The 18,103-nt window shown below is 51.2% G+C and overlaps 1 protein-coding gene across 2 annotated transcripts in view; it reads left to right on the plus strand.

The window, feature by feature from the left end:
* Nucleotides 1–15,199, plus strand: part of MEGF11 (multiple EGF like domains 11) — a 196,848-nt gene extending 181,649 nt beyond the window's left edge. The window contains exons 19-22 of one of the 2 annotated variants that reach the window (XM_062583487.1): nucleotides 3,043–3,109; nucleotides 8,091–8,147; nucleotides 14,283–14,489; nucleotides 14,989–15,199. In XM_062583487.1, coding sequence (XP_062439471.1) covers nucleotides 3,043–3,109; nucleotides 8,091–8,147; nucleotides 14,283–14,489; nucleotides 14,989–15,149 — 492 coding nt within the window. In that variant the 3' untranslated portion in view covers nucleotides 15,150–15,199. The remainder of the gene's footprint in view (nucleotides 1–3,042; nucleotides 3,110–8,090; nucleotides 8,148–14,282; nucleotides 14,490–14,988) is intronic. The other variant, XM_062583488.1, reaches the window with a different exon arrangement.
* The last annotated feature ends 2,904 nt before the right edge of the window (nucleotides 15,200–18,103 follow it).

Consider the following 18,103-nt stretch of genomic DNA (forward strand, 5'->3'; position numbering starts at 1 on the left):
TACGAATGGCTGCAAATGTGTCAAAAAATATTCTGTATACAGCGTGCGTGTGCTGCACTGGTCTTCCTGAGCTGCTGGCGTATTCTCACCTTGCTCTTTTGCAGAGCTGTTAATTTCAGCCTCCCACCCTACCCAGGGAGAGCAGCATCGCTGCGAGAGCACAGGTGATGCTAGCTTCTGCAGACTTCATAAAAATCAATTGCTCTTAGATGCCCTGTCCTGAATTTTTAAAGCTGGCAGATTCACAGCTATTAAAAGGAAGTTCTAAGTTCTACCAAAGACTTCACATAAAATTAGAAATTGCAAAACAGAGGTCACTGGCAATAGTCTGACTGGATATTACCCAAATAATAAAAATGAATTCAGCCACAAAAAGCATCATTAAAGTAGATTTGACTAAAATTTGTCCTAGAAAAAGGTGAGGACGTCAAATATAGAACAACCTCTTAGTGTTGAAGGTATGACGGCCTTAGTGCCAGCACTTCTTTGCCTAGTTACCTTGGGCTCCTTAGAAAATCTAGACGTTGACAAATTGCATGTTGGTGATGAGCTCGCCATTGCAATCCCTCCAGCTATCTCAGATGGGCAAATGATAACTTGTTTTTACTCATGCAAGTTTCTCATTGATCTTAAAGGAAATGTTGCCAGCTATGAGGTCGTTTTAACCAGGTTGCTAAAATTACACAGTTGGATTTTTAGTGGATAAATTTACTATGGAGTATTTTTCCTCTGGAAAAGCAATTTTGCTTCACAGTAAAAATTAAAGTACCTTCTATCTTAAGAGAAAATTTTAACAAACTATACTGTGTTAACAAATGATAATAGCACAAAGAGACAGCTATAATCACATTTCTTCATAATTACTGCATTCAGAAATGTTCCCAAATCATTTAATTAAAAAAATCAATTCTAGCCCATAGCTCTTCATGCCAAATTTTAGGTTTGTGAGCTGATTTATAAATCCTGCAAAAACAAGGCTTTTAATAGAAACTCCAAGACTGCAATAAATGTGATCTAAATAGTGCAGCTGGGTTGAAAATCAGCATTCATGTTACTGCTGCAGGTTTTAAAATAAAGAAAAAAAAACAAAAAAAGCCATGGGCTTAGCTGATGACAAGTGACGGTGCAGTTAGCGGGGCTGCACTGATCCACGCTGCCTGAACCTGGGGCCAGGAGCAGAGGCTTCCTGCCTCTGTGAGCGCGTTCCAAAACGCTCTGCTTTCCATCGCCTCCTTGTTGCCTGTTTGTTCTGACTGTCCCGTCCATCTGTCCGTCCTGCACGTCTCCTGTCCGTGTGGATGGTCCTTGTCTCCAGGGAGTAAAAGGAGCTGCTGAATACTAAAGAAATGACTCCTGTGTCATCAAGTGGCAGAGTGCAGATGCACAGCCCGTGCCAGGAGCAGGGAGGTGCAGTCGCAGCCGCTGCTCGCGGGCCGCGCCAGCTCTGGAAGTATTGCCGGCACCCGGCGTTACCAGCTTTCCCTCTGCTTCGGGCACGTCCTCGAGCAGAGCGGCTGGTGCAAGGGCGTCTCATGGGCTGACAACCCACGTTGCCCTAGCGGGAATATAGACGGAGAAGGGGCTGGAGCCCAGCAAAGCAGAGCTGTCGCTGTCGCTGCGCTGCTGGTGCTGCCTGATGTGAGGCTCGTGGACTGCAGGGTCGCAGGGGACCATGAGACCATCTGGGCTGGCTCCCCACAGAGCGCAGGGCCCAGCGCCTCCCGCATTAATGCCTCTTTCAAGGTCACTGCCAGTGGCTCAGCACAGTGGCTCTTTCAGTTGGATCTGCAATGGGCTCCTCTCTCACCCAGCAGGCTGGCGTTCATCTCGCTGTCCGTGTGTCTATACACACATACGACGTCTGTACGGATATGTATGTGCACACATATATGTACGTGCATGCGTGTTTGTGTTAGCTGGTGTGTGCACACTATCGTGGGTCCTGAATCCTGCTTCCAGGGATGGAGGTCAGCCCATTTGGAGCAGAGTTACATGCTTTGCAAATGATGAGAGCTGTCTGTGCAAAAGCATCATCTGGACAGCTCTGGAAATACTGTGCATTTGCTTGTAGAGCAACCCGGCTGTGCGTATACATGTGTGTGTGTTCGTGCACCTTTCTGCTGTGTCTCTGTGCACTGCTTGCGCTGTGGTTTCTCCTGTGTTTCTGTAAACTCCAGCATATTACATGGGATGTAAAAACGCCTCAGACCATGCTCTGCATCCCAGAATTCGGTAACCGAGGGCAAGGTTTTGCCTCTGGTTGTTACAAGTCTTCACCCAAATGAAACCCAGTTTCTCAGAGCAGATAGGGGCTGGTGAATGCCAATGCCCAGTTTGTAAAATATAGTGTGTTTGTCCTAAATGTGGGGCTCCCGGGACGGAGGAGCTGCAGACACTGGCTCTGGCGCTAAGGGAGAGGCTGGCGAGCTTTGGGGCTCGTGGAGGAGCGCTCGGCTGGCGCCGCGGCCCTGCGGGTGCCCGTCGCGGTCCTGCGGGTCCCCGTCATAGCCCGGACGCCGGTAGCCCTGCCCCTCTGCGGCTGACAGGCACTTCTGCACGGGCAAAGCCAGGGCAGCCAGTTTTTGTTGCCCATCTTAGAACCCACTGTGAATAGAGAAACAAAAGTTAACGAGAGGGCAGGAAAAATGAAAGGTTCTGGCACCTTTGAATACTGTGCTTGAATTCCAGCCTCCTTTAAGCATTTTCCTGCAACACATCAGGGCTGAGCCCGGCCGCCTGACCCGCCGACAGGCGCCTTTCCACGTCGGCAACAGGGAATTGTAGACGGGATTACCGTCTACGCAAGGAAATCCCGTCCTTTCCCGCATGCTTGTGTTCATTGCTCGCTGAAGTCACTTACCGCTGTGCTTTTCCCTAATGCTAGTGAACAGCTGCCAGGCTTCCTACCGAAAAAGAGCGGAACTGGTGAGCCCACGGGGATAGTCATCTACCGTTTCGCTTCATGGCATCACGGGGCTGAAGTCTCGGGCGGGAACCGTCTCTTTCGGGCGGCATTAACCCATTACCATACTTTTTGAACAGCTCAGTAACAAAACCCTTGACAGAGAAACCGCAGACTGGAGACCCTACAGCTATCTGAATGAACTCGGTCAGTAATTTTTAAACAATTTAATGATTTTAGTAGACTTTAGAGGAATTCCAGATCCAAATCTGCCTTTCATAAAGGCGTTAACAATAATGAAGAATATCAGTATTGTCTTTATTTCACTCTCAGAATTTCCAGGAGTGAAAGATCGAGATTTGAAAATCGTTGCCTTTAGCACAAAGCACGGATTCAACCAGCAGAGTCAGTGCTCGCTCTGGGCTCATCACTTCCCCAGCTGGTCGGTTGAATCATTCATCTATTCTATAAATGGTTTTTAAGGACAAACTTAGAACAGTGCAAGTTCAAATTTGGTTTTGTTTTTACCTTTTTCTTTTGTGTTTAATACAGTTTAGTGCTGTACGCTGACGTCTTGATAAACCCCTCCGTGCAGCCCTGGGGGACGCTGGCCTGTGGGCTCGGCACTGCCGCCTCCCGGGTGCTGGTACAGGGGTGTTTTTCAGGCAGTTTTGCACCACCAGCCAGTGTGAACAAGCCAAGAGTGAGGTCTGATTGGCCTTTCTCCATTTATTCTCCCTGGCTTCAGTTTTAACAGGGTTTTTAGCGGCTTTTCCTCAAAACCTGGCCAGATTTAGTGCTTTGGCTGCCATTTGTTTTCCAATCTGAGCGCTTGGAGTTTAGCGTGTCAGTGGCAGAAAGCTTTTCCCTTCCCTTTACTGGGATTACTAACATTTTACTGGGAATCTACACTGTGTAGGGAAGTGCAGCATTGAGCAGTATTACAGGATTTTTAAGGTCAATCATCTCACAGCTCACCTGGCTACGGAACTAGCATGACACTCCACCAGGCATCACATCTCATCACTGCTCTTCTGGTCACACACCATGGCTTGTTCCAAAGATCGAGTTTTCCCTGCATCAGGAAAATCACAAAGTTGTAGAGCTTCAGTGCAACGCTTTCTCCATCGCTAGCAACCATTAGTGGTTTCTTCTCTATAGTAACCTGCAGAACTGCTCTTGTGTCTCCGCGATAACACAGAGAACTGGGGGAGGTGAAGATTTCCAAATGCTCCTTGAACCAAGTTGATTTTCCTTTTACCATTTTACAGCTTTACTCACTAGCTTTATTTGTGGTGCCATGAATTCCCTGCGTGCCACACTTGCCCTATATTTGTGCATCTTATTTTACTGGCAGAAGCGGTACTAAATGCTTGTGCAGTGCCAATGATACGCAGAAGTGATAAATACTTTAGTAAGTGATCTCCAGCAAAAATAGTAGCAATTTTTTCCATAGCATTTGGCAGTCCAGATGTTCTTTGATACCTTTTTTCCTCATTTCAAAATGCCTGTTTCACACTAAATGATAAAAATGAGATTTTTTTTTCCTTTTCTGCACCAAAGCTAATGTTTATTTATGCTATCTTTCATAACTTTTTATGCTCTTGCGCAGAGCAAGGCCATTCATTTAACTGCATTACTTCTGTGCAATAGAAGTTGCAGATTCCCTTTATATGTGCAAATTACAGAAGAAAGGAAAAAAATAAAGTTGAATTATAAACATTAAAAGTAAATGAAATATAATAAAGTCATATAAGGGATCTTGACTCTGAAAGAACATCATATATGAAAATACAGAAGAGGTAAAGAGGTGTACCACCTTCACATCCCACCACAAACCTCAGCTCTTCTGGCTCAGCTGCTCCAGATCATATGTGGAAATTGTATCCCAGCATTGCGCAGCCTCCTGTTCACAGCACAGCTGCACTCAGTTAAAAAGAGTTAGAAGAGCAGCCGGCAACAACTCTGCTGTGACCTCGCAAAGTATTACGGACAGCAGGTATGGACATGAGCTATGGGTAGGGAAGAGGACTTCCAGGGAAATGGAGGAGAAACTCTGCATGGATGGAAACCCTCTTTTTGTCTAGTGGCCCCCCCAGTTCTTCAGCCTGCGATGCCATTTGCTGCAGCAGTGACCCCAAAGGACAGGCTTTTCACACCAACCGAGACGGAGCATCAGCTCACAAAAATTGTCTATAGGTTTGTTAGAAGCCTTATAGACTTCTAACATGTTTTTGTGTTAGTTTGTTCCAACACACACACACACACACCCCTATGATCAGTTTTTTTCTATATACATATATATGTACATGTATACAAACATATACACACATGTGCACATGCACATATATGTATCTACTGTGTGCATATATACGTGTGTGTGTGCACGTGTGCGTGTATACAGTGGATCTTACTAATCTGCAAGAAATTTTTCCCCAAATGTTTGCAGAACTTCAGTTGCCAGCTTTGTATCCTTTTCAAGCAGGAGATACAAGGAGCAGAGCAAAGGCTGTTAAAACCCTTAAGAAGACAGCGCACATTTGATTAACTCAATGTCATCAGCATATGCTCAATTTTTCTGTTCTTCTTAGTTATTAGTATTCTTGCTATTAGGACCTGACTAGAGAAGGTGCAGCAGTCTTTGGCAAGGAGCTGTGTTTCAGCAGGCCTGGTGGGTCAGACTGTCTGTGAGGGTGCCTGCTCCCGTCCTAGTTCAATTGCTCTGTCACCCTACATTATCACAGCTGGCACATTTGCCTGTGAGATTCAAATACCATTTTTGGGGGGCTTTCTCCTAGAGATAATCGTATCTGTTAAATGGAGTTGGAGGACAGTGGTGAGCACTCTTCAGATAGCAGCATCCAGCACATAGATAATTCTCATGGACGTGTGGTGGAGAGATGGGCGTTTGGGGAACCTGTGGCAGCAGGGAGAAGTGGCTTTGGCAGCTTTGTGGTTGCTGCTGGTCAATGCAACCACGTCCAGCTAGCCACAGGGGATGGTTTGTCTTCGCATTGCTGTATGTAGCTCTTGGTGCAGAGCTGGGACTGTCGGTCACGTGGCGGCTCTGGCTTGCTCTAGTCCCTCTGCGTTGAGCGGCCATAGCTGATGTTCCCCATAGGCCTGGCAGCAACGCCGGTGAAACTGAGCTAATTAAAAATGATCAGAAGGTGGATTCCTTCAACAGTGAGCCACAAAAACAGGTGCAGGTTGATATTGCTGGGTCATCACAGCACACCCCCCACCACCACCAAGCGCTCAGGCCTTGCTAGCCTTTGTTCAGGTCTAGGGCTTCGCATTTGCGATGGGAACATCTCTGTAAAAAATCTCAGGAGGCAGCTCGGAGCAGATGCACCGTTATACACATGTTGATTGACTCTGCAGCAAGCACAGCGAACTGTTCCAGCATGACTTCTGTTTTGATAAGTCATGAAATCTTCATGGTCCTTAGCCTAGACATCAGGATGTGCTCATTAAGCCCAGGCAGTTACGAGGACACTGTCCTACAGGATCACTCCTATTCTTTTTGTGTATCTCTAACTTCAGCATGGCTTGTCAGAATTTCAATTTACTGGTGTGAACTAGGTCATGATCCGAAGTAAGTAACTCATCCAAGGCTCGTGAAATCAGCAGCTCTTCACATGCATCCCTGGGCAGGGAGCACAGGCCCTGTGGACGTGAACCACGGGACGAGTCAGCTCTGTCCCCTGTGCTTAAAAGTCTTCCCTAGCAAAATGCAGGAGAGCCAAAAAGCACCCAGATAATCACAGAATCACGGAACGGTTGAGGTTGGAAGGAACCTCTGGAGATCATCTAGCCCATTCCCCCCCCCAAAAAAAAAAAATACTGTTATGTGATGGAGTTTCCCCACTGTGCTAAGAAATGGCTCATAAGCAGCAGTAGAAAACAAAGTGTGAAGCTCCTCAGATAGTTTTGTGGGCTCACTCCAGGCCGAAAGGGAACTAGCACCGTCCCAGATGCGGTCATGTATCTCCAGCCCCTTTCTTGTGCTTGGCGATGGTGACTTTGAGAATCAGAGCAAAAGTTATCATCATCTCTGATGTCTCCCTAACACAGCAATTACCTATTCAGTGATTTTCCTTGGTTAGCAAAAAATCAAAAAGTTTTACCACGAGAAAGGAACTGGGATGGCACTGCCAGCGGTGGTGGCAGTTCTTTCTTTAGCGACCAGAGGACATGCAAGGACAAACAGCAGGGAGACTTCTGGGACGTGCTGTTTGTGGAGCTCGTCTAACAACGTAACTAAGTTATGTGATGGTGGATACTATAAGCCACTAAGACATATCTATTTCAGTAACCAAATTTGTGTTGATTTTGCTAGTCAATAAGAAATATCAGACTATGTCATTAAAAAGATTTAAAGCCTTTCATTAGATTTTCCTTTGACCTGATTGATATCTAGGATAATTTTCAATAGTGAAAATGGAAAAGGTTCCCATCCCCTTCCACCTCTGCCTATGTAAGTAGTGGCAACTTTTTCTGCAATCGCTTAAGGCAGAAGTCTTTGCTATCAACTCTGCACTCTTAATTGCTGCACGTTCAGCCTGCTGTAGTCATTCAGGGACACGTCTCACAGCAGTAATTGAATTGTGCGAATTTTAAAGCAAAAAGTCATGTAAACTGATTTAGAGCTACCATATACACTATTTTGGAATCTGGGACTGTGAATTAAATAACATACGACCCATCAAGGAAACAAAGCCTAAAATTAGTCACAGAGTAAGGTAATGTGACCTGCAGTCTAAAACTTTAATTGATCTGTTTTGGGTTTCTTTTCTGCATTTAATGCAGTGATTCAGTAATGAGCGTATCAGAAGGTGGTTTTTTTTTTTCCTGTTGTTGTTGTTGTTGTTGTTGTTGTTGTTGTTGTTGTTGTTGTTGTTGTTGTTGTCCTGATGGATAGCTGTTCTTGGTAATGGGCAGTGCCCTGTGTCAGGAAATCCTTCCCTTCCAGGGAGACTCTTAAGCATATGCATAATTTTAGGCACGCCCAGAACGCCCACTGAAGCTGAGTGCCTGCTTACAGCTAAGGATGTGCTTAAGAGCCTCTCTAAATGAGGGCCTGGGTGTAAAATTTAGAGGAAAGAATATATGCTGCTCAGTAGTCAAAGCAATCCAATTTACATAAATATTTATTTGTTTTCCATTATATATCATTTTTATGCAGGTGCTTGTGGGATGGATAGACGTCAGAACACATACATAATGGAAAAAAGCTTCAAAGGTATGGTATCCAGTGCTGCAGCCACCCTGGCAAAGCGTGTGCGGAGGGTGTCGTAGACGAGGTGAGCTAGGAGCTCTGGGGGCCGGGAGAGCGGCCCTGCCCGCACAGAGGGGCACAGAGCAGTCGCCCGCAAACTGCGCCTGCCGGCTCAGCGGGCAGCACGCCTCACCCGGGCCGCAGGGCTGGGCGCCCAGGAGTTACGGCTGTGAGGCTTCGCGCGGCCGGAGGCGCCTGCCTCCGCAAGGCAGCTCAGGGGGCTACAGGAGGGCTTTGCTGCAGGGCAGCGGGTGCAGGTGGAGCTTGCTGCCCGGGGGAGGCTCTGTTAGAAACTAGCTGCTGTCCTACAAGGTGGCAATTGCTGGCGATGGTGTGGAGCTTGTGCCCGCCAGGTCATGGCTCTGTAAGGCTCTCTGGGCGCCCTGAGCTTAAACAAGGCCACTAGGAAAAGAAGCTGGCCCTGGCTTCATGGCCCTCACAGAAAGAGAGGGATTAGCGGTGCTTGGGAAATGGCCTCAGGACGCTAATGACGTGTCATGATGGCACTAAGAGGTCACTGTACACCAGTTCCAGGGCAGGTCCAAAAAGGGGCCATGGATGACTCACATGAACAAGACCCAGTGTTTTGAGGTTTCAGCCGCTCTTCAGGGTTACATGGAAAATACTCTGGTTATGTATATGGACTATATGGCACAGTGAGGACCCGAGGTCCAGATCCCCACGAGTACGGACACGCTGGGGTCCTGCGCTGGTGCCAGCACCTTGGCCGTGGGCCCAAGCCCAGGCGGCTCTGGGGCCTGGGCTGGGGCTCGGCTGGGGCCCGCGCGGCCAGGAGATGGAGCCAAGAGGCTGCCTCGTCCTGCAGGGGCAGGATTCGGGCTGCGGCCCTTGATTTGCATTCGAGGGCGTTGTGGCTGTTTACGCAGCTAGAAATACAGACATATCGCTGCCGTTGCAGGAAGTAAGCACTAAACAGCCTCGGGCGAGTATGCGTTTGGAACTGGCTGAGCAATACTGAAAATGGCCCTTTCCCAGGCAGCTCGTTTCATGAGTCCCGCCGGGCTGCTGCGGCGGTGCAGAGCTGGGCTTTTACCTGCTCTGCTAAGGCTGCTACGCACAGAGCACCGCTCGCACTATAGCCAGGCCTGGAGAACACTGTGCATTTTGTGCCCACTTACAAACATAGCAATACAACATTTAGTGAAGAACATCACAGAGTCAATGAAGGAGATTAGTAAAATGGGACTAAAAGGTAAATTTAAAATATTAAAAGGATTATGTGCAGATAGTTGCCTCAATCCACTGGAGTCAGCTACCTGAAAGATTCACTTTTTCAGGAAAAAAAAAAAAAACTTACAGTAAAATAAAATTAATTAATCTGTTCAAAAATCAGTTGAAACTAAATTGCTAGGATTATGAAGTAAATCACCCGCCAAGAACTTGTGCAGTAGGAATTAACATCCCTAGCTGCAACCACGCAGGCAGTATGTACCAATGTGGAAAAGCTTCACCATAACAGGGAGCTGTGAAAAGTATTCGCTGCTGCTACCTGCGTTGTTTATTATTCAGGACATGAGCCATTTTCTTTACACAGTTTTCTCCTCGCAGCTTCCAAAAAAAAAAAAACAGACCTAGAACCCATGCCAGAGAAGTTAGGGTTTTGTTTGTTTGGGTTTTTTTTGTGGTTGTTGTTGTTGTTTTTGCTTTGTTTTTGTTTTGTTTTGGTAGTGTCCTTGGTCACCACGAAGAGCAATAGCGAGCTTTGGCGAGGGCAAGGCATTGACCTGGGGAGCAGGGACCAGGACTGCAAGGACATACCAAACTTCCCGGGGTTTTTAGGTGGTTAAATGCACAGCAAGGTCCCAGCTGGGACTTCCATGTGCACCTTTGAATATCTAAATGTTTCTGACGGTCTAGTCTGAAGTCGCCTGGGTTCAGGCAAGCCCGGGGAGCCGGCGTTAGCTCAGCTACTTTGGCTTCTCTCCAGCAGCCTCTAGGAAATGACCAAGCTGCACAGCTAGACCATGAACACCGACTTTAGGCAGCAGCCCTCAAAATGCCAGCGCAGCCTCCTGCCCCTGCCCTTGGGAAGCTGCCGGGCACGCGGTTTCCACCCTCCTCACCTGCCGGGCCTTGCATGGGCCCCGACGAGCTGAGCGCAGTGGAAAGCCGGCGAGAAAGCAGCCTCCGAGCTGGGCTGCTCAGCTGAAAGCAGCTCCCCAGCCCAAAGAGTCGGCGAAAAGCCGGGCCAGGCACCTGCTTTGCTTTTAGTCTCCAGTTCTGCACCTTGCAGCTAGCGTCTGGTCCCACCTGCCTTTTCCCATCCCCGGGTGCCTTTTCCCATGCCTTGCTTTTGGGTTGCACTGACGTCAGACCGGGATCGAGCTCGAGCGGCGTCTCCACATTTCCCAGACGGATTTCTGTCTTACCCGCTCACACAGTCCCTGCTGCAGTCCACAGTGGCAATGGCTCGAAAGCACCCATGGGAGCCACCGGTGTGGGAAATCGGCAGCCGGGCAAGGCCGGCGCGGCGAGCAGGGCAGCCGGGAGAGCGGCGGCCCCTTGGCCACCCTGCTGCCGAAACGCAGCGGCTCTGCTGGCAGCGCGCGGGGCGCTTAGGCACGCTGCGTCGCCGGAGTCACCCCGGGCGAGCTCCGCTCGGCCTTGGTGCCGGACGTGGCTCCGAACGCTGGGGAAGCAGCGGCAGGAGCAGCCGGGCGGCGGAGGGCCCGCTGCCAGCGCTGAGCCCGTGGCGCACCGTGGCAGTGGCCGGACGTTCACAAGGTCGTAGGAGCTAGCGCAGCAATTCCTCGTGGTGGTTCAGAGATACCACTTCCAAGCTTTTCTTTGCAGCTGAATCCTTACTCATTTATTTTTAAGGAATGCTGATGCACTGATGGAATCACCTGACCTCGGACGCTAATATTGTAAGGGAAAAAAGAAAACTAACGTTTGCATGATACCCACTAAAACCCCAGCGGCTGGGAGCCCTCGTGCACGTAGCTCAGGAGTGTGCGGCTCGGCTCACGCGTTCGCCGTGCAGGAACGCTCCCCACAGCTGTACCACGCTGGACTGAAGAGCAGAAACAAGCTGTCCCTACATCACTGGCCTAGCAGCAGCGAAGCTTAGCCGGGTTCATGAGTCCCTGAAAGGCAGGCGGCCCCGAAGGCCGTCCGGAACGGCCGCTGCCCGGCGGGCGCGCACCCTTACCGGCGTACGGCCTTCTGCGCGCCTCCTCACGCGGGGCAGCACGTACCGAGCCGCGGCGGTACGCTGCCAGAGGCCATTCGAGGCAAAAGAGAGCGTAAACCAGGGCAGCGGAGGGACAAGCACATTTATAGTCCCTAGTAACAAAAATAAAAACTACTTTAAAGGTATGGCGACGGGCACCAGGCAGCACAGAGCCGGGGAGGCCGGAACTGGAGCAGGAGCCTGGCGGTCCCGCGGCACGGCCAGCCGCTCGCGGGATTACCGCAGGGCCGGCGCAGCCCCCGGCGCAGCCCGAGCGCCGCGCTCCCGTGGGCGGCCCTGCCCCGCCGCTCACACGCGGGGAGCGACAGGCAGCGTCGGCCGGGCCGGAGCGCGCGCGGCCCCGGCATGCCTGGGCTGCACGTTAAGCAGTGAGGATGCTCCGAGTTAAATTAATTCACAAAATGCGATTTGACAATTGATGCCAGGCTTTTTAATTGTCCCCAAATTACCTTAATGACAAAGCAACTCAGATGCTTCCACGTCCCTTAGCGTTAAATTCACTGAGCTCCTGCACATGACGTGTCTCATGGGCTAACGGCTCCCTGGCGGACAGCGCGTTACCAGCCCTGCGCCGTGCTCCACAAATCGTGCTGCCTTCGGCGCTCCGGGCCTGAGCTCCAGCTAGACGCCTAACTCCCGTTTACGCCAGCAGGAACTGGCTCTTAGGGATGCTGGGCTTTTTTTCTCACTATCTGCTGGGATAAGGAGTGCGGCGAGCCCAAGCCCCACCGCGCTCGCGCTGCTGCCCGCCTCGGCCACCGCAGTCGGAGGCCGCCCGTCTCGCTATCCGCCGCGGCCCCGGCCCCGGCGCAGGGAGCTGAGCTGGCCTTAATCTGTTTTATGAGTTTAAACCAAACGCAGTGTTGATGCGGTGCCTTCGCGCCGCGGTGCCTGCAGGGAGCCGGCAGCCTCGCACCGCCCTTGGAGCTTGCTGGGGCCTTTCGGCCTTGCTGCTTCGGAAAGCCCCGGCCGGATTCGCGGCCGCCCGGGTGCGTAAATCCTGCCCGCCGGCGCAAGCACGGGGAATGCAGGGAGCGCGCGGCTCCTTGCCGCCGCGGCTCAGCCCCACGCAGCCTTCCCGGCAGCAAAGACTGAAGAATGGGGACCAGGGCGAATAGCGCAGGTATTTTCAGCCTAAAAGTTTTCTTTTTATTTTAAGATTTGTCTTTGCCGTCTAGCAGATGCTCACTGCATGGCACCGTAACGTAAGTCATGTGCATAGCGAAAGCTAACAACATCCTAATCGCTCATGTACAAAGTTTTGGGTTTTTCAGGGTTGCTCCATTGCTCACTGGAAGGAGAGGACAGATTTTCGCTGATTTGCCTGACCGGGCTCAGGCTGTTAAAGCCGGAGGGCCAAGCCCTGCTGCAGGGGGCCAGGGAACATTTTTGCTACTTGGGTTCCTGTTTCCTGCACTGGAACAAAAGGGAATTGTTTCATTTTGAAGCCAAGGCGTTGTTAAACCTCACCCAGCCTGAAGTCAGACTAGGAGTTTCTTAATTTTATTACTAAATAATCCCTGTACTGGTGCCAGGGACTCTCCCAGGCCTCACGTCCTCTGCGGTGCTCCGGCGCCGGGGTCCCACGCGGCAGACGCTGCCGAGCTGTCGCCCGCCTGCGGCAGCAGGCTGCTTTCACCGCGGCCGCCCGCCGCGGGGGCTGAGGACGTGCTCGTCTCGCGGAGGCCGGGGCACGGGAACCGTCTCCTGCTGCAGGCCGCCGGGCACGGCCAGCCGTGCGGCCGCTGGCCACACAGACGAGTCTCTCTGAAGGAGAAGCGATGTCTTGTTGTCTGTCTGTTTCTTAACCTGAATTTCTCTTTTTGTCTCCCATACCAGACAGCGGGGGCAACTGGGATTGCAGCTATTTTGCAAGCCCCGCTATCTCACCAGGAGTATTTCATATATACCAGGATCTGCCTTTGTACTGTAACCCAGCACAAGAAAATGCCTCATCTTTCATTGCATCGCTCTAATTCTAAATTAATGGCACTGCCCAGCAGGATGCACACAGCAGCAATGGCACGTTCTTAAACGTCAATGTTAAGACATATTTATTCTCTATTATTTTTTTTCCTTTTAATTTATTTTTTAAAGCGAGGCTGGCACAGTACCTTGCAGCAGGCTGGCGCCCCCCAGCCAGGACCACCGACAGGGGAGACCGGCGGTCACCGCTGTCACGCCAACCTCGGTCTCCCCACGTAGCGCCTCCACCGCTACGATCCCCTGCGTCTGTCCAGCCGAGGGGACGGACGCTGGAGGGAAAAAAAAAAAAAAACAGCAAAAGTGAGGTAGAGATGGAGAAACCGGGGCGGTTCTGAAGGGCAGAAGGGGACATGCAGAGATCGCTTCCGCCGAGCGCTGGGCAGCCCCAGGAACCGGAGCTCGCCGGGCTCAGGCACTGCGCGCCGCAGCTCGGCGCCCGCTGGAACCGCTTTACTCTCAAACGCGCGGCGTTCGGCGTCGGTGCGAGCCCCTGGGACACGGACCCTGCAGGCGGCCCAGCACCCCGCGAGCCCCCGGCAGCCGCTGCCCGCAGAGCCGCTCGGGTCCGGGGCTCTGCGCGGGCACGCGGAGAGCACAGCGGGCACGAAATGTAGCTCCTTAGCAGCCAGGGAGCGGGAGGGAAAAGGCTGCCATCAAAAATTAAATACCAGAGTAAATGACAACCAGAACCTCTTACAGGAAAATCTTCAGCACTGAGCGGGGCTTTTTTCCTGCTAAGTGAACTGTGGATGCAATGGCTTGGACAGGCCCTGAGCACAGGCGTTGGGTGTCTGTGCTGGATGCTTCAAGGACCTTCCTTTGCCCCCACCCTGTCTGCCCTCGTCGAGGTTCAGCCGTAACGAAAGCTAAACGCCCCCCGCCCCGTTTGTGTCTTGCAGATTACATGAAGGAGTCGGTGTGCAGCTCCAGCACTTGTTCTCTGAACAGCAGCGAAAACCCCTACGCCACCATCAAAGATCCACCCATTTTAACGTGCAAACACTCCGAGAGCAGCTACGTGGAGATGAAGTCGCCTGTCCGCAGGGAGTCCCCGTACTCCGAAATGCCGACTTCGGCGACGGCCAACAAAAACATCTATGAAGTCGGTAAGTGGCCTGGGACGACGCGGGAAGGCGCTCAGCACCGAGCCCTTCGTTCACACCCTGGCGTACGGCGCCGCCATGCTCATTTTCTAACTCGCGCATGGGTTCAGCTGCTGCTTTTTCCCTGAGCAGCGCAGACTCGGCCCGGGCGAGCGAGGCGCTGGCCGGGGTAACATCCGCGCGCAGCTTCGGGAGCCACGTGCCGTGGCAGAGGCCCGGCCGCGAGCGCGAAGCGGCGCAGAAGAGCTCGTCCCCGCTCCGGCGCCGAGCCTGCGCGCGGTACCGCAGCTCTCCCAGGCCGAGGGGGCCGCAGCGCCCCGCTCACGGCCCCTGGCCGAAGCTGCTGCGGGGTTTTGAAGCACGAAAGCGCTGGTCTGTCGAAGACGTCCCTCGCCGTTTGGAAAGGCGGCGTTCTGCCGTTGCGCCAAAGCGCACGAGCAGAGGAGCTGCAGTCCGGGGGCCCCTGATAGCGCCTCTAACCTGCTTCTCCTTGCCTCCGCAGAGCCCACCGTCAGCGTGCTCCAAGACGCCCGCGGCCGGAGTGCCAGTTACCTCCAAAATCCATACGACCTGCCTAGGAACAGCCACATTCCTAGTCACTACGACCTCCTCCCCGTCCGGCACAGCCCGACGCACGGGCCCTCTTGGGACAAGCAGTCGTAAAGGGATAAACTTCCCCGGCGCGCTGCGCCGCCCATACGAACTGCACGGAAGCCGAGAAGAGGATCCCTTTGCACGCTGCGGGACGGTGGCGCCGCGCAGCCGTCTCACGCGAGGACCTGCCGCTGCGGGACGTCAGCTTGGGCCAACAGCTGCTGCATGATGTTATTTCAAAAGACGTTTTTCTATGGGTCACCGGAACCAAGGGGAACCTCCCGCACGCGGGGCTGGAGCCCGTCACCTGAGCAAGGGGCTTACAGGCTCCAGTCAGAAACTATCCGCAGTGCGTCCTTACCCGGGCTTTGCTGTAAAATAAAACACAAAATCTTTCTAAGTAGAAGCGCTTAGAGTACAGATGGACAATCCCACCCACTGCATCGAGAAACTTTCTGCTGTTAGGAACAAGATGACTAGGATTATGCTGGAATATATTTTACATCTTTGTCATGGAAATGGATGTTTTTCTCAAAGAAAGCAGGGAAGTTTGCAATTTCATTCAGCTGCGTTGTGTGGAAACCTGCCCTGCTGCCATCGCCATGTGCATCCTGTGCCAGACCGTGCTTGGTAATTAGTTCTGATATGTTCATGTTTATATTAAGTACCAGGGCATTTGAGCAGAGGAATATTACACATGCCCATTCGGTGCAGTCTTACTATGTAACATCTTCACAAGCATCCAGAGAGCTTTAGAGTTTGACAATGGTCGAGTTTAACCAACGAGTCTTATGCCCAGCTTACCACAATTTTTTTTTTTAACCATCTATAAAATGGTAATTGGTGATATCTTTAATTTTCCTTATTCAGCATCTACTTTGTCAGATAAATGCACCGGATCTGTCAGGTGGTGTAAACTGACCCAGCTGCGTTTACCCGTGGAACGACGCAGGTGCACACAGACTAACCCTGGTTTATTTTCCTTCCGTAACGCTACGACACCTGGGCTTTTCCGCACCAGCGTTACAGACCTGCTCATCCTGACTCAGCTAACAGCACATACCAGTTACGATACACCCTTTAATTCTGTCTGCATTACCATGTAGTGCAGCTTTATGCATTGATGATGCTACCTGAAATGTCATTAAATTAGGTTGAAACTGGGTTTGATTTTTCACAAGCTGTTTGTGAAATATTTATCAAGAGGTTGGCCGATGGTAAAGCTTTGGACTGAGCCACCGTGAATATTTTTTGTAACCTTTATTGACCTAGAAAGTAGAATACTTGCTGTTAAGGAGTTCCTTGTAGATTTTGAGCATGAAGTAGTATTGACTCTAAATATGTAATTTTAGTAGGCAAACATGGGAGTAGCAAGTTGATTGCTTCTTAAATATATATATACACACACACGAAAGAAAAGGTTGTTGCACATTCGCCATTCTGAGGGAGCTCTAAGAGAAAGCAGCCAACAACGATCAGTTTGTTTAAAGCATGATACCCCAGGCTACTGCGCCGGGCTACGGGGCCGCTAGGAGAAGCCCAGGTGGCTCCTCGCAGCCGGCTGCGGGGCCAAGGGGTCCCGGGGCGGCGGCGCCGAGCCGCTCGCAGCCCCCGCGGTAGCCCGGGCACGCTGCACCGCCGGCGCCGGGCGGCTCTGGCCCCGCTGCGCGGACGCCGGCTCTCTGCAGTGAGGCAGCTGAGCTCACCCCAAAATCTCCCCCCCCCCCCCGAGGGCTCAGAGAAGCAGATTTTCATGTTGCAGGATAACGCGGAAATACGTACGTGAATGCTGCATGCATGCATGGGGGCAGTGACTCATCAGCAAGGGCAAGTTTGTTTTCCAGGAAAGCCGTATTTGAGATGTAACCAGACAGTTATTTTGCGGGACCAGTAGGGTTATATTTCACATATACGTATAGAAAGACTTACCTCAGAAATACCAAGAGAAAGGCAGCTCACGGCAAAATACTCTCGTTAGAGACCTACCTTGACATCTAGCACCAGCCGCCTCCGCTGCCAGCCTGACCGATGTCTGTGCGTGTGTTGCTGCACATTTTGGGATGAGATTCTGGAGAGCAGAGATGTGCTCAGCTGTTTTTCAAAGGTGGATTTTCAAACCAAATGAAATGATGTGCATAGAGTTTAGCAGGAAGAGAAACGAAAAAAGCAAAGCAAGTACATTCTTGTATATTAGCATTAGTTTAGAAAATAGGCATCAAAATGGCAATACTTTTTTAAGACAAAAGAGATTTGTAATATATTTGTTCACTGTGCAGAGGTATGCTGCCTTGTACAAAATAAACTGGATTTCTCTCAGTGTGCACTTCCCAGCTGTGCTCATTTGCAGACTAGAGCTAACCAGCGCTCAGGCACCCCCGAAGAGCAACTGGAAGCGAGCGGAAACACCAGGTCTCCGATTTGCGCGCCGCGCCACGGCAGCGCACAGCTCCGCCACGCCGGGTCCCGCTGAGCCCAGCGGCTCGTCTGCCCTTAGACGGGCAGGATGCGGCCTGGACACACGCGCCGCGCGCGGCCGCCAGTCCAGCGGGCCTGGCTCCGCCTGAGGAGCCTCGTCAATGAATTACAAGCTCCGACGATTCGCAGCAGAAACATTCCAGCATTAGTCCAAGGCAATGCAGCGGACAGCTACATTTTGAAGTTTTTTCTATATTTGTGCTTTGTACTTCTAAAAAAAATCTTGTTAAGTAAAGCTTAGCATGTAATCCTCTTATTTGACAAGACGCTCAATAAGCTATTCAAGTCTGGAAATTCATCAAGTTTAAACTGATAAAATAATTCTAGTTTAATAAAAATGTCCTTAAATTAGAACAACTCCATGTCCTTTCTGCTTGAGTCCCAACCTCAACACCCATAAAACACAAAACGCTACTGATGCTACTGCTGCACAGCTCAGTAACGTTGAGGTTTGGACTTTCAAACGTGTAAACGACAGCAAAAGCTTCTAGCAAGTAAAGCCAATTCTGCAGCGTAAAAGTTCCGAGAAATTCGGAAAGTTCGTTTCA

Source organism: Rhea pennata, chromosome 10 (genome assembly GCF_028389875.1).
Source record: "Rhea pennata isolate bPtePen1 chromosome 10, bPtePen1.pri, whole genome shotgun sequence".
NCBI lineage: Eukaryota > Metazoa > Chordata > Aves > Rheiformes > Rheidae > Rhea > Rhea pennata.